Below are 22,658 nucleotides of genomic sequence, written 5' to 3' on the forward strand. Positions count from 1 at the left end.
GTTCCTGGACATTTATGGGGGGAATGGCCCTAGCCCTCACCCTCCGATCCAACAGGTCCCAACAGGTCCCAGACGTGCTCAATGGGATTGAGATCCAGGCTCTTCGCTGGCCATGGCAGAACACTGACATTCGTGTCTTGCAGGAAATCACGCACAGAACGAGCAGTATGGCTGGTGGCATTGTCATGCTGGAGGGTCATATCAGGATGAGCCTGCAGGAAGGGTACCACATGAGGGAGGAGGAGATCTTCCCTGTAGCACACAGCGTTGAGATTCCCTGCAATGACAACAAGTTCAGTGCGATGATGCTGTGACACACCGCCCCAGACCATGATGGACCCTCCTCCTCCAAATCGGTCCCGCTCCGGAGTACAGGCCGCGGTGTAACGCTCATTCCTTCGACGTTAAACGTGAATCCGACCAACACCCCCGGTGAGACAAAACCACGACTCGTCAGTGAAGAGCACTTTTTGCCAGAACTGTCTGGCCCAGCGACAGTGGGTTTGTGTCCATAGGCGACGTTGATGCCGATGATGTCTGGTGAGGACCTGCCTTACAACAGGCCTACAAGCCCCTAGTCCAGCCTCTCTCAGCCTATTGCGGACAGTCTGAGCACTGATGGAGGGATTGTGCATTCCTGGTGTAACTCGGGCAGTTGTTGTTGCCATCCTGTACCTGTCCCGCAGGTATGGTGTTCGGATGTACCGATCCTGTGCAGGTGTTGTTATACGTGGTCTGCCACTGCGAGGATCATCAGCTGTCTGTCCTGTCTCCCTGTAGCGCTGTTTTAGGCGTCTCACAGTACAGACATTGCAATTTAGTACCCTGGCCACATCTGCAGTCCTCATGCCTCCTTACAGCATGCCTAAGGCACGTTTACACAGATGAGCAGGGACCCTGGGCATCTTTCTTTTGGTGTTTTTCAGAGTCAGTAGAAAGGCCTCTTTAGTGACCTAAGTTTTCATAACTGTGACCTTAATTGCCTACCGTCTGGAAGCTATTACTGTCTTAAGGACCGTTCCACAGGTGCATGTTCATTAATTGTTTATGGTTCATTGAACAAGCATGGGAAACAGTGTTTAAACCCTTTACAATGAGGATCTGTGAAGTTATTTGAATTTTTACAAATTATCTTTGAAAGACAGGGTCCTGAAAGAGGAAAGTTCATTTTCTTGCTGAGTTCATGACTACAGTACATGTCTATGCCGGCCTGTTCCAGTGAAACAGGAGAGCTCTGCTCATACGTACCGAGGCAAAACACACAGAGAGAAGTGGGTGAGATTCAGACTGATAGAGATGGCAAGAAAGCAAGATGGATAAAATGGAGAAGAAGGATACAGACAGAGCACCAGAGAAAGTGCTAAGGGGGATTGTCCCAGCATCGGCAACAGTGGGCAGACTAGTGGGAGGCCCAGACTGGATTGTCCCAGCGTCGGCAACAGTGGGCAGACTAGTGGGAGGCCCAGTTTAGGGACGGATGGCAGAGCGGCAGATGAATCACACCCACTCACCTAGTCCTCCTCCTCCTCCTCCTCCTCCTCCTCTCCCCAGAGGTTGTTAGTATTTCATAGACCAGTGTGTTCCTAGAGGGCTTCACCAGACTGAGATGCAGCTACGTCATGGGTTGGGCTGATTGCTTATTGAACAAAGGACCTCCCCCTGGCTTCGAGAAAAAGCCTCAACTCTTTTGTTGATTCATACACGCAGCAATGTGCAGTGATTGTGTGTTAAAAACCTGTTGAGGTCATAGGGCTCCGCGTCACAGTGGATAATCTACCCATCAGAACAACGACAGGGACAATGCAGAGACCTCCGAGAGAATGCCTGGATATTCTACTACCTGTGACATCATGGATCAACGACAGGGACAAGTTACGAAAACTGACAACCGTTTAAGACTCAAAACAGAAGCAAACAGTCCAAACAGAACCAGAATTTGTCCAACAGAAACTTTTTTTTTTTCTTCATTTGGAGTAAACGGTTTGTTGCAAAACATTTCGCAGCAGAGTGGCGTAATGATCGCACCCCTGGACATGGGAATGCAATTGTGCCGTGACCTCGGGTGTCCTTGTTGTTGTTGTCCTTGTCCATTGGCTATTGCAACTTTTTCCAAACAGGAACAGAAAGCGCACAAACAATCAGGAAAAACTAAAAGGTAGCCTAAAGTGCCTTTGAAGATGGGAAAGTTAAAGACATTCATTGGACCAGCGCCGTGTCTAATTCTACGGGATTAGCAGTGAAACGTGACCAGAGGTCAGGACATCCATGAATAGAGAGGCTGTAGATAAAACGTCTAAATTAACAGAATGATAGTAAAGTAGTTGTGTGTTCACGGAGTAGTTCACAAATCAAATTTAGGTAAAAACTTTGCACTGCTACCATTCACTCACAATCATTACAAATTTCTAGCCTTGAACGGGAGGGTGCGAGTGTGGGTGTGCGAGTGTGAGAAAGGGAGTACGAGAGAGCGAGCGAGCGCAAGATGTGCGCTCTCTCACGTGAAGAGGGAGAGAGAGCAAGAGAACTGAAAACTGCCCAGGACCTAGCTGCTAGCAGGCGCTCACAGGGCTTGTAGCCAAAGGTGCCGGTCAGTCAGGGAGCCACTTGATAGGAGCTCTCCCGGGTGCGGGTGAGGGGCAGAGAGGGAGCTCTCCCAGTTGCAGGTGAGGGGCAGAAGGGGAGCTCTCCCGGGTGCAGGCCAGGGGCAGAAGGGGAGCTCTCCCGGGTGCAGGCCAGGGGCCGAAGGGGAGCTCTCCCGGGTGCAGGCCAGGGGCAGAAGGGGAGCTCTCCCGGGTGCAGGCCAGGGGCCGAAGGGGAGCTCTCCCGGGTGCAGGCCAGGGGCCGAAGGGGAGCTCTCCCGGGTGCAGGCCAGGGGCAGAAGGGGAGCTCTCCCGGGTGCAGGCCAGGGGCAGAAGGGGAGCTCTTCCGGGTGCAGGCCAGGGGCAGAAGGGGAGCTCTCCCGGGTGCAGGCCAGGGGCCGAAGGGGAGCTCTCCCGGGTGCAGGCCAGGGGCAGAAGGGGAGCTCTCCCGGGTGCAGGCCAGGGACAGAGAGGGAGAGCTCCAGTTGCACTCCTTCTGATTCACTTAGCCAACACAGAGGACAGAGAGCTAGAATTGCACCTGATTCTTGGAAACAAAAATGAATCAATTAAATTAGTATTTTTTTGGCTCAATTTGGCAAAATGAATATATTTGCAGCAGAAACCAAGTCAGAGGAAGAGGAGGAGAGATGGATGGGGATTTGGGGGGACTGGAGTTTTCAAAAAAATAATAATTTATTGGTATGCCAAAATAAAATGTTTGATGCAAGCTAGCAGATGAGTGCTAGAAACTCTGGAAATAATTTGTGTTGGCAATACCAAAAGCAAAAGCTCTGGTACTGGTGCCAGCCAGGGACATTATGAAACCAACTATTCAGTTTCATAATGCAGCGCCTTAGCCAATCAGAGCTCACTATGGGCTTGTGAGTGGTTTTGGTGGGGGGGGGTTTGGAGAGCACAGATGAGATTAACCTGAGGACCTTGGGCTGAACTGGGCTCTCTCTCAATCCCCCCCCCCAAAAAAAATCTGTCCTCTCCTCATCTCCTTCATTGCACTGATCTGATAAAAGTGGCCTGGTAAAAGCCAACCTGATGAGAAGTGGCCTGGTGAAAGCCAACCTGATGAGGAGAAGTGGCCTGGTAAAAGCCAACCTGATAAGGAGAAGTGGCCTGGTAAAAGCCTGATGAGGAGAAGTGGCCTGGTAAAAGCCTGATGAGGAGAAGTGGCCTGGTAAAAGCCTGATGAGGAGAAGTGGCCTGGTAAAGGCCTGATGAGGAGAAGTGGCCTGGTAAAGGCCTGATGAGGAGAAGTGGCCTGGTTAAAGCCAACCTGATGAGGAGAAGTGGCCTGGTAAAAGCCAACCTGATGAGGAGAAGTGGCCTGGTAAAAGCCAACCTGATGAGGAGAAGTGGCCTGGTAAAAGCTAGCCTGATGAGGAGAAGTGGCCTGGTAAAAGCCAACCTGATGAGGAGAAGTGGTCTGGTAAAAGCCAACCTGATGAGGAGAAGTGGCCTGGTAAAAGCCTGATGAGGAGAAGTGGCCTGGTAAAAGCCTGATGAGGAGAAGTGGCCTGGTAAAAGCCTGATGAGGAGAAGTGGCCTGGTAAAAGCCTGATGAGGAGAAGTGGCCTGGTAAAAGCCCGATGAGGAGAAGTGGCCTGGTAAAAGCCCGATGAGGAGAAGTGGCCTGGTAAAAGCCCGATGAGGAGAAGTGGCCTGGTAAAAGCCCGATGAGGAGCTTCAACTATATTGTTTTCAAGACCTGTCAAGTATTTTAAGTAACTGAGACAGAGACCCTGGCTCAGTACAGAGACTGATTACAAAGAAGACCAACCACTTCTCTCTCCCCTCACCATTACTTCCCCCTTCCCATTACCTCCCCACCCCCTCCCCTCCGCCACGTGCCAGAGCAGAGAAACTGCAGACAGTACACATCAGCAGCATCGAATAACAGAACAGTACCATCCAACCACCGCCTGCTATCAGAGAACAGTACCATCCAACCACCACCACCTGCTAACAGAGAACAGTACCATCCAACCACCACCACCTGCTAACAGAGAACAGTACCATCCAACCACCACCTGCTAACAGAGAACAGTACCATCCAACCACCACCACCTGCTAACAGAGAACAGTACCATCCAACCACCACCACCTGCTATCAGAGAACAGTACCATCCAACCATCACCTGCTATCAGAGAACAGTACCCTCCAACCACCACCACCTGCTAACAGAGAACAGTACCATCCAACCACCACCACCTGCTATCAGAGAACAGTACCATCCAACCATCACCTGCTATCAGAGAACAGTACCATCCAACCACCGCCTGCTATCAGAGAACAGTACCATCCAACCACCACCTGCTATCAGAGAACAGTACCATCCAACCATCACCTGCTATCAGAGAACAGTACCATCCAACCACCACCACCTGCTATCAGAGAACAGTACCCTCCAACCACCACCACCTGCTATCAGAGAACAGTACCATCCAACCACCACCACCTGCTATCAGAGAACAGTACCATCCAACCACCACCACCTGCTATCAGAGAACAGTACCATCCAACCACCACCACCTGCTATCAGAGAACAGTACCATCCAACCACCACCGCCTGCTATCAGAGAACAGTACCATCCAACCACCACCGCCTGCTATCAGAGAACAGTACCCTCCAACCACCACCACCTGCCTGCAACTGCTGTAACATTAGTCATGTATTATTTATATTCCTCACACGGTACATCCCTACAGCACGACTCAGATCAAGCGCTACTGCTCAGAGGCTGGCTACTACGCTAGCACAGTCCCTTTATTCTCTACTGGAGAGGCTAGGTACGCTAGCACAGTCCCTTTATTCTCAACTGGAGAGGCTAGGTAGGCTAGCACAGTCACAGTCTCGCTTCTCCTCCTCATACGTCGCTATAACACGACTCCTGCTGTATTAATACAACACAGCCTTCTAAGCCTGGCTAGGCTAGCACAGTCACGCTATTCTCGACTGGAGAGGCTAGGTACGCTAGCACAGTCGCGCTATTCTCTACTGGAGAGGCTAGGTACGCTAGCACAGTCGCGCTATTCTCTACTGGAGAGGCTAGGTACGCTAGCACAGTCGCGCTATTCTCTACTGGAGAGGCAAGCCCAGTAGCTCCATTCTCTACAGGAGAGGCTAGGTAGGCTAGGCTAGCACAGTCACTTTATTCTCTACTGGAAAGGCTAGCCCAGTAGCTCCATTCTCTACTAGAGAGGCTAGGTAGGCTAGGCTAGCACAGTCACTTTATTCTCTACTGGAGAGGCTAGGTAGACTAGCACAGTCACTTGATTCTCTACTGGAAAGGCTAGGTAGGCTAACCCAGTTGCTCCACTCTCTACTGGAGGGGCTAGGTAGGCTAACCCAGTCGCTCCACTCTCTACTAGAGGGGCTAGGTAGGCTAACCCAGTCGCTCCACTCTCTACTAGAGGGGCTAGGTAGGCTAACCCAGTCGCTCCACTCTCTACTAGAGGGGCTAGGTAGGCTAACCTAGTCGCTCCACTCTCTACTAGAGGGGCTAGGTAGGCTAACCCAGTCGCTCCACTCTCTACTAGAGGGGCTAGGTAGGCTAACCCAGTCACTCCACTCTCTACTAGAGAGGCTAGGTAGGCTAACCCAGTCGCTCCACTCTCTACTAGAGAGGCTAGGTAGGCTAACCCAGTCGCTCCACTCTCTACTAGAGAGGCTAGGTAGGCTAACCCAGTCGCTCCACTCTCTACTAGAGAGGCTAGGTAGGCTAACCCAGTCGCTCCACTCTCTACTAGAGAGGCTAGGTAGGCTAGGCTAACAGTCACTTCTCTATTGGAGCTCTACCCCCCTGACAGGGCTCCGTGAGAACCCCCCCCCCCCCCCCCCCCCCCGCACCCACAAACACACGCTGCACAGGAAGGAGAGTAGCACACACAAAAGAGATAGAAACTTGTGCACAAAACACACACACACAAGAATTTGAAAAAAAGGGGCCATAGAGCCACTTACAAAGCAGTTGAGCAAAGAGCAGGCGACCCGGTCTGCCAGGCTCATGATGAGAGACAGGGCTGTCTCCAGACACACAGTCTACAGAAGAACATTAGCATGGAGAATGAAGGGAGCACCACGGGCCTGCATTACCCTCCTCACCATCCTCCTCCCTCCACTCCGCTTTTCCTCTCCCCGCTCGTACCTCAGGAGGTGCTCCGGGACAGTGGTGCGACACACCCCCAACCTCAGTCCTCCCCTCCCCCCACTCCCCCCCCCCCCAGAGAGAGATGGATGAAAACAGAGTGAGGGAGCGCAGGTGCCTGGAAAGACCCTCTGTTGCTCAGACTGAGTCGGGAAGGAAGTGGATAGTCTGTAAGAACGACAGAGTCCACTGAAATAGTCCAGAAAGAGGAGAGGAGGAAGGAAAGGAAGAAGGGAAGCAGGCGGACCTACTAGACGTGACAGGAAGAGAGAGAATGCAGCATGAGAGAGAGGAGGGAATGGAGAGCAAGAGAGAGAGGAGGAATTGCCTGATGCTAAGCTCCACCCATCACCATGCCATGCGCATCTCCTACCTCACCCAATCACGTGCTCTCTCCCTCCTCCCCCCCCCCGCTATCACATCCTCCCTCCCTTCCCCACTCCATCCCTGTTCACCCTTCACCGAGATCCATCTCGTCGCAGGCAGGCAGCTTCCTCGGCAACGTGTCACAGCAGCGCAGCATGTACCACAGCGGCATGTACCACAGCGGCATGTACCACAGTGACATGTACCACAGCGACATGTACCACAGCGACATGTACCTCAGCGACATGTACCACAGCGGCATGTACCACATCGGCATGTACCACAGCAGCATGTACCACAGCAGAATGTACCACAGCGACATGTACCACAGTGGCATGTACCACAGCGGCATGTATCACAGCAGCATGTACCACAGCAGAATGTACCACATACCACAGCAGCATGTACCACAGCAGCATGTACCACATACCACAGCAGCATGTACCACAGCATTATGTACCACATCCACATGTACCACCACATCATATGCCACAGCAGCATGTACCACAGCAGCGCATCATGTACCACCACAGCATGTACCACGTACCACAGCAGCATGTACCATATACCACAGCAGCATGTACCACAGCATTCTGTACCACAGCAACATGTACCACCACAGCATATGCCACAGCAGCATGCACCACAGCAACATTTACCACATCAGCATGTACCACAGCAGCACATCATGTACCACAGCAGCACAGCATGTACCATGTCGTCATGTACCACACCCACATGCACCATGGCAACATGTACCACAGCAACGCATGGCAGAGCCTGAGGATGCTACAGCACTTCAACCATCTCAAGCACTACTCAGGGGTAGACACACACACACACACACACACACGATCAGAAATATGTTTTCACATGGAACACCTTTCTCACAAGGTCCCCCCCCCCCCCCCTACATTGACACCTCTGCATCAGAAAAAGAGACACTGTTGCTGTTAGTGTGCGTGTCTTCAAACCACCCCGTTGGCAGCGATTGACTGAGTGTGATAGGGACGGACGGATCAGAGAATGGAGGGATGAGGAGAGGGGAAGCCCACGCAGAGAGCTCCAGTGACACAGCATTCTAACAGCAGCCCTGCCCCCCCCCCACCCCCTCCTTCCTGAGGGTCTCCTTGGTGCTGCCTGAGTGAGCCGCAGTACTGCTCCCTAGGGGAGGGTGTGAGTGTACACTACTTATATACACTGCGTCCCTAACGCCTGTCACCTGCTCCCTAGGGGAGGGTGTGAGTGTACACTACTTATATACACTGCGTCCCTAACGCCTGTCCCCTGCTCCCTAGGGGAAGGTGTGAGTGTACACTACTTATATACACTGCTCCCTAGGGGAGGGTGTGAGTGTACACTACTTATATACACTACGTCCCTAACGCCTGCTCCCTAGGGGAGGGTGTGAGTGTACACTACTTATATACACTGCTCCCTAGGGGAGGGTGTGAGTGTACACTACTTATATACACTACGTCCCTAACGCCTGCTCCCTAGGGGAGGGTGTGAGTGTACACTACTTATATACACTACGTCCCTAACGCCTGTCACCTGCTCCCTAGGGGAGGGTGTGAGTGTACACTACTTATATACACTACGTCCCTAACGCCTGTCCCCTGCTCCCTAGGGGAGGGTGTGAGTGTACACTACTTATATACACTACGTCCCTAACGCCTGCTCCCTAGGGGAGGGTGTGAGTGTACACTACTTATATACACTACGTCCCTAACGCCTGTCCCCTGCTCCCTAGGGGAGGGTGTGAGTGTACACTACTTATATACACTGCGTCCCTAACGCCTGTCCCCTGCTCCCTAGGGGAGGGTGTGAGTGTACACTACTTATATACACTACGTCACTAACGCCTGTCCCCTGCTCCCTAGGGGAGGGTGTGAGTGTACACTACTTATATACACTACGTCCCTAACGCCTATCCCCTGCTCCCTAGGGGAGGGTGTGAGTGTACACTACGTCCCTAACGCCTGTCCCCTGCTCCCTAGGGGAGGGTGTGAGTGTACACTGCGTCCCTAACGCCTGTCCCCTGCTCCCTAGGGGAGGGTGTGAGTGTACACTGCGTCCCTAACGCCTGTCCCCTGCTCCCTAGGGGAGGGTGTGAGTGTACACTACGTCCCTAACGCCTGTCCCCTGCTCCCTAGGGGAGGGTGTGAGTGTACACTACGTCCCTAACGCCTGTCCCCTGCTCCCTAGGGGAGGGTGTGAGTGTACACTACGTCCCTAACGCCTGTCACCTGCTCCCTAGGGGATGGTGTGAGTGTACACTACTTATATACACTACGTCCCTAACGCCTGTCCCCTGCTCCCTAGGGGAGGGTGTGAGTGTACACTACTTATATACACTGCGTCCCTAACGCCTGTCCCCTGCTCCCTAGGGGAGGGTGTGAGTGTACACTGCGTCCCTAACGCCTGTCCCCTGCTCCCCAGGGGAAACGTGGTGTGCCTCTGTGCACATATTATAAAATGGTGACGTTTGCTTTGGTGTTCTGGATTTATTTTAAGCTGTTCGTACACACACACACACACACACACACACACACACACACACACACACACACACACACACACACACACACACACACACACACACACACACACACACACACACACACACACACACACACACACACACACACACACACACACACACAAAATTTTGTTTTTTAAAGCAAGTGCAAGTTCGGTAGCCGAAGTCTATGCCCCTTTCGTCGGTGATTGGTCAACAGCACTACTCCTAGTAGGAGTGGGAACTATGGACAGGATTGTTGACTCGACTGCTTGCTGTCATTCAAGGAGAGACTAGTTTTCCCATGCACTATTTTTTTTTTCCATTTGAGAAATACAACATTGCAACTAAGACTAAATGTATTACGTAGCGTTCTTGATTAATCTTACGTTAAATTTAGGACTATTTTGAGGGAGAGAAAAAAAAATAAAAAAACAGTAATACCGCAGTTTCTGGTTTTGTAAGTGAAGGTCTTTGAGGGAGTACGCGAGCGGACATTCGTTTTTGCGCCGCGTTCTGCTGGGAGCAGACAGAGCCTGGTATGTGGACGTCGTAAACCAGAAGGGCAGATGCACGCAGACAGAGAGCCTGTTTCGGTGGATCGTGACTGGCTAACAGAGAGGAAAACCTCAGAACACCCAGCTAGGAGGTAGGGGCGGGGCGGGGAGGGTATGGGAGGCCTTCCGTTGTAATGACATCGTTTCATTATCTTAAAATGTGCTGCTGTATGGAAACGACTACAGCCGTAATGTACGTCAAACAGAGAGGGGCAGGCAACTGGCAAACGGGACCAGATTAAGCTAAAGTGCTTTTTCACTGCATACATCAAGAGATTAGATGGTTGGCTCTGTCATCTTGAAAGAGGAGAGGAGAGAAAAGAGAAGAGAGAAAAGTTGAATTTCTGCAAAGAAACCACTACTAAAAAGGACACCAATAAGAAAAAGAGACTTGTTTCTTGACCCAAGCAAGAGCAATTTTTTTATTTGACCTTTATTTAACTAGGCAAGTCAGTTAAGAACAAATTCTTATTTTCAATGACGGCCTAGGAACAGTGGGTTATTCCTGTTCAGGGGCAGAACGACATATTTGTACCTTGTCAGCTCAGGGGTTTGAACTTGTAACCGTCTGACTGCTTTGGATGGGCCGAGGTTACTAGTCCAACGCTCTAACCACTAGGCTACCCTGCCGCCCCAATGGACATTAGACTGCTGGAAATCTGTCCGTTGGTCTGATGAATCCACATTTGAGATTTGGGGTTCCAACAGCCCTGTCTTTGTGAGACGCAGAGTAGGCGAACGGATGATCTCCGTATGTGTGGTTCCCACCGTGAAGCATGGAGGAGGAGATGGGATGGTGTGGGGGTGCTTTGCTGGTGACTCATTTAGAATTCAAGGCACACTTAACCAGCATGGCTACCACAACATTCTGCAGCAATACATCATCCCATCTGGTTTGCTCTTAGTGTGACTTTTATTTTTCAACAGGACTATGACTCAACACACCCCTCCAGGCTGTGTAAGGGCTATTTGAACAAGAAGGAGAGTGATGGATTGCTGCCTCAGATGACCTGGCCTCCACAATCACCCGACCTCAACCAAATCGAGATGGTTTGGGATGAGTTGGACCGCAGAGTGCTTAGCATATGCGGGAACTCCTTCAAGACTGTTGGAAAAGCATTCCAGGTGACTACCTCATAAAGCTGGTTGAGAGAATGCCAAGAGTGTGCAAAGCTGTCGTCAAGGCAAAGTGTGGATACTTTGAAGAATCTCATATATTTTTATTTGTTTAACACTTTATTTTGGTTACTACATGGCTCCATATGTGTTATTTCATAGTTTGATGTCTTCACCATTATTTCTACAAAGTAGAAAATAGTACAAATAAAGAAAAACCCTTGAATGAGAGTAGCTGTGCCCACACTTTTGACTGGTACTGTAGATATCACACACAGGATTATAACCTCCTGTGTGTGACCAATGTGTTACTGTCAATGTGTCCCTATGTATCATATCGGAGAGGGTTAGAGAGCACATTGGGGTTCTCCTGTCTGCTGGCGTGACTGACCGACTCTCCACACTGTGGCTTAGTGTGTGTGTGTGTGTGTGTGTGTGTGTGTGTGTGTGTGTGTGTGTCTCTCTCGTCCTCCCTCGGCCTACCCAAAGCAGTCAGACGGTGAGCTCCAGATAGCCTCCTGTATCCGGTGTCTCCACAGTTTTATTTTAGGAAAGGAGGCCGGCCATCCATCCATCCACATGGAATGTGTGTGTAGCTGTTGACAGTTACCAGGCTGATAAAGTATTATCATTGTCTCTTATGTCTAGCAGGTGGAGGAGGGTTCTCGTTTACAAAACTCCCGCACAGTTACGCAACTACAGCAGAGTCAAGACCACGGGACTTTAGGTGGAGTTGGGATATGCTGGGAGGTCAACTGTAAATGGACCACACAGTGACTCGATACCTCAAATCATCAATACATTCCTACTGGGAGTCCTCTGAGGAGACAGGTGGTAGATTGGTCATGTCTTCATATGAAAACAGCTCCATAGAGAAGTATTCAAATCTGCAGGCCACCCAATCTATGTCACTTTTTCTAGACGGAAGAAGTGTGTGTTGAGAAGTCGTACCAAAACGGTGACTGCTTTTGAAACGATCACCTATAAAATCACCCACAAGAGGGCGCCGTTTCTAAGCTTCTGCTGCTAAGGGTGTATACTTCCTGATACACAGTGCATTCAGAAAGTACACAGACCATTTGACTTCTTCAACTTGGTCACGTTATACAGTCTTATTCTAAAAATGAAGGACAAAGGACAAAGCAAAAAACAGGTTTAGAACGTTTTGCTAATTTATTCACAGAGGTGGGTGTGGCCTATGTCATGTGCAGACAGTTTTTTTTGAAACAGTCATGTTGGAAAGTCACAGCTTCTGCTCAGTTCCTATGGCCCCATGAGGCCTAGGGTGCATTCATTACTGTAACAGTTTGCAACGAAAGCTAAACTTTCTATTGGACAAAATTCAGGTAGGTCCCGCCGCGTTTCGTTTGATTTCTAAGGGAACACACCCCTAGACTATAGATTAGTGATATTATACAGCCGTGTCTCGGGCCCCCAGACCACTACTCCGTCCTCAGGGTGTTTATGATTGTGAGGGCGATGTAGAATTGTGAATTATTTCGGTTCTGTCTGTCATGATGGGGGTGTGTTCACGCTGTGATGGAAAAGAGCCAATCGGGGACAGGTCTAAGACCGGTGTACTATTGGCTTCCCAACACAGCACGTTTTAGTGGGAAGTTAATTGAAACATTTGAAGAATATCCTGCACTTGGTTTAGGGATGTGAAAACGGCTGCAATATTTTTAAATTTTTTTTAAAGGTGACGATTGTCAGATGCTATATAAATCAATGACATACCGAGAAGCCAATGCCATTACGCAAGTAAGATTTCAAAACAATAAACGTTATCAGGTCTATCAATTTACATCACTGTATCATTCAGTACTGAAGCATAGAAGTATAAATGTGTTGTAGTCGTGTGAGAAACGTCAAGAGGAAGAAGAATATCCTCCACTTGGTTTAGAGATGTGAAAACTAAATGTGGATGTAACTAACTAAATGTGGATGTAACTAACTAAATGTGGATGTAACTAACTAAATGTGGATGTAACTAACTAAATGTGGATGTAACTAACTAAATGTGGATGTAACTAACTAAATGTGGATGTAACTAACTAAATGTGGATGTAACTAACTAAATGTGGATGTAACTAACTAAATGTGGATGTAACTAACTAAATGTGTTGTAGTCGTGTGAGAAACGTCAAGAGGAAGAAGAATAAGCTTCCCCCTCTCCCTCTGATTGGCTCACCATGCTGTCAGTCTGTTGTTCTGCACCAATCATACTGGCTTCTCTCCAGCTCCCTCAGTCTCTCCTCCCCTCTACCGGGCTCCGCTGAGTCAGCGACGTCTCCTGCCAACACACACACACACACACACACACACGGTGTTTGGGAGAGTAAATACACACCCACAGCGTTAAGACATTGATAGGGGAAAAACACACACACACTTAGAGGGGTGTGAGAGTGTGTGTTACAGCCTGGGTAGAGAGAGAGAGACACTGCACAACCCATCATTAAAAAGTTACTAACAGCTCTTTATGTGAGAGTAAAAACAAACATTTGGTCAAATGTGTGAAAGGTGGTAAACTAAAAAAAAAAAAAAAAAAAATCAGGACTAAATTTTACAGGAAGTAGACTAGAGATCTTTAAAAGCTGCAATATGTGAGTTATTGGGCGGCCTGATCAAATTCGCATAGAAATGTGAGTTGTAGATCTGTCATTCTCATTGAAAGCAAGTCTTAATAAGCGGTAGATCTGTTCTATGTGCTCCATTTCTAAGTTTAAATAATTTTGTGTCTTATACTTTCGGTTTTGTACACCAGCTTCAAACAGCTGAAAATACAATATTTTGGGTTATTGAAAAGATATTTCACAGCACTTTAGACGGTACAATGACTCTCTACACATTGCTTGTTTTGTCACATACTGAAATTAAGCAAACTAAATTTTAATTTTTTGCAACCTTTATGTGCTCACGACTCAGCTATGGCATTTAGTATTTCATGTGTTTATACTTCACTGGCCTTGAGACATGGCCTTAAGTGGTCAAGACAAACAGAGCTGAAATGATTGGGCAGAAACAAGACCCCAGGATGTTATCTGCATAGAAAAAGTCTTGGGTGGGCCACCTAAGCATTTTTTTTTTTTTTTAAATACATTCTCAGGATGGAAAAACTCTTTCAGTTTAAAAACCAGATATTAAGTATGTAGAAAAGATAACGTCGACTTACAGTGCATCGACCTACGGTGCAGTCGGAAAAGTATTCAGACCCCTTGACTTTATCTACATTTTGTTACGTTACAGCCTTATTCTAAAATGGATTCCCCCCCCCCCCCCCTCGTCAATCTTCACACAATACCTAATAACGACAAAGCAAAAACAGGACATTTTTGCAAATCTATTAAAAAATATATATATAAACTTAAGTATCACATTTACATACTTTGTTGAAGCACCTTTGGCAGCGATTACAGCCTCAAGTCTTCGATTACAGCCTCAAGCTTGGCACATCTGTATTTGGGGAGTTTCTCCCATTCTTCTCTGTAGATCCTCTCAAGCTCTGTCAGGTTGGATGGGGAGCATCGCTGCACAGCCGTTTTCAGGTCTCTCCAGAGATGTTCGATTGGGTTCAAGTCCGAACACTGGCTGGGCCACTCAAGTACATTCAGAGACTTGTCCCGAAGCCACTCCTGCGTTGTCTGTGTGCTTAGATTGTTGTCCTGTTGGAAGGTGAACCTTCACCCCAAACTGAAGTCCTGAGCAGGTCATCTCATTTCTCTCTTTACTTTTCTCCGTTCATCTTTCCCCTCGACCTTGACTAGTCTCCAAGTCCCGCTGATAAACATCCCCACAGCATGATGGTGCCACCGCCATGCTTCACCGTAGGGATGGTGCCAGGTTTCCTCCAGATGTGATGCTTGGCATTCAGGCAAAAAGAGTTCAATGTTGGTTTCATCAGACCAGAGAATCTTGTTTCTCATGGTCTGAGAGTCTTTAGGTGCCTTTTGGCAAACTCCAAGTGGGCTGTCATGTCCCTTTTACTGAGGAGTGGCTTCTGTCTGGCCACTCTACCATAAAGGCCTGATTGGTGGAGTGCTGCAGTTATGGTTGTTCTTCTGGAAGGTTCGCTCATCTCCAAAGAGGAACTCTAGAAATCTGTCAGAGTGACCATCGGGTCCTTGGTCACCTTCCTGACCAAGGCCCTTCTCCCCCCATGCTCAGTTTGGGCGGCTGGCCAGCTCTAGGAAGAGTCTTGGTGGTTCCAAACTTCTTCCATTGAAACAGACTCCATGAGGGTGGTATGAGGGCCCGACGCCCACAGGTGGGGGTTGTGCTTACAGCCCAACACGTGCAGGACGTTTGGCATTTGTCAGAGAACACCAAGATTGGCAAATTCGCCACTGGCGCCCTGTGCTCTTCACAGATGAACTGGCCCGCCCGTTCCCCAGACCTGAATCCAATTGAGCACATCTGGGACATCATGTCTCGCTCCATCCATTAACGCCACGTTGCACCACAGACTGTCCAGGAGTTGGCGGATGCTTTAGTCCAGGTCTGGGAGGAGATCCCTCGGGAGACCATCCGCCACCTCATCAGAAGGTAAGTTTGTTCTTAACTGACTTGCCTAGTTAAATAAATGTATGCATTTTATGATAAATATTCTATAACTAACAATCATTCAAATAAAGGGTAGACAAAACAATTCTGGAGTATTGATTGTTCTGTTTCAGAATAAGAACACGGCCATTAGCTGTGGCAAAATGTGTTGAATTACACACAATTTCTCTCAGTTCCATGGAAAAATATATGTGGAATTCCAGGAAATGTGCTTTAAAACCAATTCTCTCCGCCGCCAAGACGGGGGACTCAAATTCTTACCCAGGGCCCAGAACGAATTCAGTCACGCCCAATGGGCTACCCACGCCCATTCTCCCCCAACACCCTTTTGAATCCAGAAAAAAACCCTGCACCAATATACATATAGCCTCTGCAGAGTCCCCAACAACCGGTTGTTCCAGTTTTCACGTGAAAATGGAAAGACACTTCGTTTTTTGGACACTCCATCTTAACTCCTCCTCCACATTTACTGGATTGGTCGAATAGTGCAGAAGAGAACAGTATCCCCCCTCCTCCCTCTCAAGCCCAGTATGTACTTTCAGGTGTTTATTTTACACCTGCTACATTAGACCTAGGCCCTACCTACAAGAACCCACACATACAGTAGAGATGCTGGTTAAGATGGCTGCCATCGATAGTAGCTTTGACTAAGAATGTTGTGCCGTCTCAGTCAGTCAGCCAGTATTCATTCAAAAAGGCCAGACTGGACTAGTAGACGCCACCAAGACGCACGCGTTCTGAGGCTGCGCTAATCTCTCCCTCCACACGGACCTTGATCCAAGATGACAAGCCTTTCTAATTGGATGAGTAACAATTTACAGGAAACGGGGAAACTCAACAACATTTCTCAAGAGTTGTTACTGGGAACCTTGTTCCATGATTGCCTGTGTCTCGAAATGGCAGCCTGTTCCCTGTATAGTGCAATACTTCTGGACCAGACCCATAGACTGGTTTGGTTGTTCAGCAACCAAACCTAACATGTGCTCAACTATGAGACGAGGATGCCAGCCACAGCCACAGTAAACACACCCACCCAGCCAGCCGTAAACCCTACACTCTAACCACTAGGCTACCCTGCCCCCCCTTCACTCTAACCACTAGGCTACCCTGCCCCCCCTTCACTCTAACCACTAGGCTACCTACCGCCCCTACACTCTAACCACTAGGCTACCCGCCCCCCCTACACTCTAACCACTAGGCTACCCTGCCCCCCCTTCACTCTAACCACTAGGCTACCCTGCCCCCCCTTCACTCTAACCACTAGGCTACCCTGCCCCCCCTTCACTCTAACCACTAGGCTACCTACCGCCCCTACACTCTAACCACTAGGCTACCTACCGCCCCTACACTCTAACCACTAGGCTACCTACCGCCCCTACACTCTAACCACTAGGCTACCTACCGCCCCTACACTCTAACCACTAGTCTACCTACCCCCCACTACACTCTAACCACTAGTCTACCTACCGCCACCTATGACAGAATGTCAATCATACGGTAATAAAAAAAATATGTCATTGCTTCAAGGTTAATAAAAACAGTTTCCACCCCCCCCAAAAAAATCAAAATTGTCTATATTGTAAAAATTCATAAAAACATGTAGCTTTTTGGTCTTTAATGTTAGGTTTAAAAATCACTTTGACCAACCACACTGCTAACCTTAAGCCTAACGCTAACACAATAAAGAAGAGAGACTGTACAAATAGGTGTGGTTAACCGACAACCTTATTAAGAAAACTTCAATTTAAAAAAACACACAGAAATACTCACGCCAGAGTGACAAACTACGCTGTTTGACTACTACACACACAGGGTTGGCCGTGAGGAGTGGGCGTACACAAGTACCCTTTTTTTGTTGTTGTTTTGTTGTTGTTTTGGTTGTCGTTTTATTTATTTTTAAAACACATTGTGCGAGAAACAATATTTAAAAACACAACAGGCACCAAGTATAACGTTAAAGTTGCAATATGTAAATTGTTTTGGCGACCTAACCAAATCCATATAGAAATGTGAGCTATAGATTCTGTTCTATGTCCACTATTTCTATGCTTGCCGTTCTTAAGTTTTTTCACCAGCTTCAAACACAGATTACATTTTTTTTATAAAAAATATTTTTGGTTATTAAAAATATATTACACAGCGGTTTAAAATGGTACAATTATTCTCTACATTATACATAGCTTGTGGTCACAAACTGAATATAAGTGAACTATTCGATTTTTGTTGTTGTTGCATATCGCACCTTTAACATAGGAGCAGTGTGCTTTCCCTCTCTGTCTACAGTAGTAATTAGTCTACTCTGTAGTGGTATTATTACTAGTTGATCGTCCTATTATTAGTTTAAGGCTTCCGACTGCTTCTCACGGAGCAGTACACATGCTCCTCTCACTTCTCTGTAAAGACTGACACACCCCCTTCTGCACACTGCACACCAAGTCTTCAGACAAACAGAGAAGGGAAACAAAAAAATCCGTAATTCTAAAAATCCAGCATTTCTTACCTGAGTGAAGCTGATTAGTAGTGCTTTGTTTAAAAAAAAACAAGATTCCTTTGTTTAAAAACAAGAATTGTTTGGTTAAACTTCTCTCTAACCCCCCCCCCTCAACGTAAAGGTGAAGTGAAAGAAGTAGTATATAAGATCTCCCGTCTCATCCAACTCACTCTGGTTGTAATCAGCAGCATGACGTCCCTCCGCTCTCACACCCTCTCTGCGTGCTCCTACCCTCTCTCTCTCTCTCGCTCTCTCTCCGTACTCTTCTTTCTCCTACTGTCCCTCTCGCTTTCTCCCTCCCTCCATCTCGTTCTGACCATGTGGAGGGATCTTTTCTATAGGTAAGGCCCTTAAGTGTGATTTTCAGAGCAAAAACATGAAGAAAAAAAATCTAACAAAAACAGAGGAAACTGAATTTGAGAGAAAAAAATTAATATAAAAGACAGAACTAGGCATTTTATTTTATTTTTTAAAGATTTTTTTTATTGTGCCTGAAATAGGGCACGACCCGTCTCGGTTTTACCAACTGCACCACCCTCGACTCCGCCTAAACAAAACCAGTAGCCTATACTGGGTCTCCTTGCTATACAAATCCTAATCTTTGAAGGTAACAACAACAACAGGACCTTTTCAAGTAACCTTTAGGCCAGCAGGATAGCCTAAACTTTGATTTTAAAAAAACAAGCCAGTATTCACGGACTAGTGAGTGACTACTGAATCTGGGGCAAAGGCAGTAGCACGCCTTTCATCCACAAATAATTAAAAATGGAGGAATGGAATTCCTAAACATGACTCAACAGCTTATAAAAGCTCTGTGGCATTTTGATTTAGAATGTGTATGCTTACCACTCAGAATTTTTTATTTATTTATTTATTACACAAAAGTTTAGGTACTAATCTCTGCTGACGTTCCAGTTGCCACACCCTCTCTCCTCTGCTGTAAGCAGGTTGCTACATGTCAAACCTCTTGACAGCACTGACAATACAGTACAATGATTGTGGACTACAGGAAAAAGAGGACCGATCACGCCCCCATTCTCACCGACGGGGCTGTAATGGAGCAGGTTGAGAACTTCAAGTTCCTTGGTGTCCACATCACCCTCAAACTAGAATGGTCCAAACACACCAAGACAGTCGTGAAGAGGGCACGACAAAACCTATTCCCCCTCAGGAGAATGAAAAGATTAGCATGGGTCCTCAGATCCTCAAAAGGTTCTACAGCTGCACCATCGAGAGCATCCTGACGGGTTGCATCACTGCCTTGTATGGCAACTGCTCGGCCTTCTGCCCGCAAGGCACTACAGAGGGTAGTGCGTATATAACCTCCACATTGACTCTGTACCGGTACCCCCTGTATATAGTCTCCACATTGACTCTGTAACAGTACCCCCCCCCCCCCCTGTATATAGCCTCCACATTGACTCTGTACCAGTAGCCCCTGTATATAGTCTCCACATTGACTCTGTACCGTAATACCCTGTATATAGCCTCCACATTGACCCTGTACCAGTACCCCCTGTATATAGCCTCCACATTGACTCTGTACCAGTAGCCCCTGTATATAGTCTCCACATTGACTCTGTACAGGTACCCCCTGTATATAGCCTCCACATTGACCCTGTACCAGTACCCCCTGTATATAGCCTCCATATTGACTCTGTACCGGTATCCCCCTGTATATAGCCTCCACATTGACTCTGTACCGGTACCCCCTGTATATAGTCTACACATTGACTCTGTACCAGTAGCCCCTGTATATAGTCTCCACATTGACTCTGTACAGGTACCCCCCTGTATATAGCCTCCACATTGACCCTGTACCAGTACCCCCTGTATATAGCCTCCATATTGACTCTGTACCGGTATCCCCCTGTATATAGCCTCCACATTGACTCTGTACCGGTACCTCCCCTGTATATAGCCTCCACATTTACTCTGTACCGGTACCCCCCCTGTATATAGCCTCCACATTGACTCTGTACCGGTACCCCCTGTATATAGCCTCCACATTGACTCTGTACCGGTACCCCCCTGTATATAGCCTCCACATTGACTCTGTACCGGTACCCCCTGTATATAGTCTACACATTGACTCTGTACCAGTAGCCCCTGTATATAGTCTCCACATTGACTCTGTACAGGTACCCCCCTGTATATAGCCTCCACATTGACCCTGTACCAGTACATCCTGTATATAGCCTCCATATTGACTCTGTACCGGTACCTCCCCTGTATATAGCCTCCACATTGACTCTGTACCGGTACCCCCTGTATATAGCCTCCACATTGACTCTGTACCGGTACCCCCCTGTATATAGCCTCCACATTGACTCTGTACCGGTACCCCCTGTATATAGCCTCCACATTGACTCTGTACCGGTACCCCCCCTGTATATAGCCTCCACATTGACTCTGTACCGGTACCCCCCTGTATATAGCCTCCACATTGACTCTGTACCGGGCCCCCCTGTATATAGCCTCCACATTGACTCTGTACCAGTACCCCCTGTATATAGCCTCCACATTGACTCTGTACCGGTACCCCCCTGTATATAGCCTCCACATTGACTCTGTACCGGTACCCCCTGTATATAGCCTCCACATTGACTCTGTACCGGTACCCCCCCTGTATATAGCCTCCACATTGACTCTGTACCGGTACCCCCCTGTATATAGCCTCCACATTGACTCTGTACCGGGCCCCCCTGTATATAGCCTCCACATTGACTCTGTACCGTAATACCCTGTATATAGCCTCCACATTGACTCTGTACCAGTACCCCCTGTATATAGCCTCCACATTGACTCTGTACCGGTACCCCCCTGTATATAGCCTCCACATTGACTCTGTACCGGTACCCCCTGTATATAGCCTCCACATTGACTCTGTACCGGTACCCCCCCTGTATATAGCCTCCACATTGACTCTGTACCGGTACCCCCCTGTATATAGCCTCCACATTGACTCTGTACCGGGCCCCCCTGTATATAGCCTCCACATTGACTCTGTACCGTAATACCCTGTATATAGCCTCCACATTGACTCTGTACCGTAATACCCTGTATATAGCCTCCACATTGACTCTGTACAGGTACCCCCTGTATATAGCCTCCACATTGACCCTGTACAGGTACCCCCTGTATATAGCCTCCACATTGACTCTGTACCAGTACCCCCTGTATATAGCCTCCACATTGACTCTGTACCGTAATACCCTGTATATAGCCTCCACATTGACTCTGTACCAGTACCCCCCTGTATATAGCCTCCACATTGACTCTGTACCGGTACCCCCCCTGTATATAGCCTCCACATTGACTCTGTACCGGTACCCCCCTGTATATAGCCTCCACATTGACTCTGTACCGGTACCCCCCTGTATATAGCCTCCACATTGACTCTGTACCGGTACCTCCCTGTATATAGCCTCCACATTGACTCTGTACCGTAATACCCTGTATATAGCCTCCACATTGACTCTGTACCGTAATACCCTGTATATAGCCTCCACATTGACTCTGTACCGGTACCCCCTGTATATAGTCTCCACATTGACCCTGTGCCAGTACCCCCTGTATATAGCCTCCACATTGACTCTGTACCAGTACCCCCTGTATATAACCTCCACATTGACTCTGTACCGTAATACCCTGTATATAGCCTCCACATTGACTCTGTACCGTAATACCCTGTATATAGCCTCCACATTGTACCAGTACCCCCCTGTATATAGCCCAGCTATTGTTATTTACTGCTGCTCTTTAATTACTTGTTACTCTTATTTAATTTAAAACTGCATTGTTGGTTAGAGACTCGTAAGTAAGCATTTCACTGTAAGGTGAAACCTACACCTGTTGTATTCGGCGCGGGTGACTAATAAAATGTGATTTCATAGTTTTGAGGTCTTCACTATTCTAAAATGTAGAAAACAGTTTTAAAAAAGAAAGAAAAACCCCTTGCATGAGTAGGTGTCCAGACTGTTGACTGGTGCTGTATATCAAACTAAAACAGAAGTCATGCATCAATCCCATGTTTACCAGGAAACATTTGACACAAGTAGTACGTATTATAGTGTGGGTCCCAAAGCAACAGAACATATGAGTCATGTTACACTGCACTCCAGACAGGGCCTGATGAAACCTCTATCCATGGGACAGACAGACATATATATATATATATACACACACACACACACATACATACATACACACATACATACACATACACATATACATACATATATATATATATAGACCTATAACGCACCAACTCTCCCATCTTTATCCCACAAAAAACACAA

General features: G+C 47.9%; 1 protein-coding gene and 1 long non-coding RNA gene across 18 annotated transcripts in view; one reads left to right on the plus strand and one right to left on the minus strand.

The window, feature by feature from the left end:
• The window catches only part of LOC110519104 (phosphatidylinositol-3,5-bisphosphate 3-phosphatase MTMR4), a 123,129-nt gene that overhangs the window by 92,010 nt on the left and 8,461 nt on the right, over positions 1–22,658 (minus strand). For 4 of the 17 annotated variants that reach the window (XM_090188849.1, XM_090188841.1, XM_090188845.1 and 1 more), the window contains exons 1-2: positions 18,367–18,602; positions 13,495–13,596 (exon numbers count right to left, since the gene is read on the minus strand). In XM_090188849.1, coding sequence (XP_090044975.1) covers positions 13,495–13,527 — 33 coding nt within the window. In that variant the 5' untranslated portion in view covers positions 13,528–13,596; positions 18,367–18,602. Of the gene's footprint in view, positions 1–6,559; positions 7,043–13,494; positions 13,600–18,366; positions 18,749–22,658 lie in introns of those variants that run through there. The other 13 variants (XM_090188848.1, XM_090188843.1, XM_090188844.1 and 10 more) reach the window with 6 other exon arrangements.
• LOC149979926 (uncharacterized) lies at positions 9,821–11,534 on the plus strand. The gene is made up of 2 exons (XR_016484094.1): positions 9,821–10,279; positions 11,115–11,534. It is a non-coding gene; the product is annotated as an uncharacterized LOC149979926 (long non-coding RNA).

The sequence above is a fragment of the Oncorhynchus mykiss genome, chromosome 10, assembly GCF_057628025.1.
Source record: "Oncorhynchus mykiss isolate SJ-2025 chromosome 10, ASM5762802v1, whole genome shotgun sequence".
Classification (NCBI taxonomy): domain Eukaryota; kingdom Metazoa; phylum Chordata; class Actinopteri; order Salmoniformes; family Salmonidae; genus Oncorhynchus; species Oncorhynchus mykiss.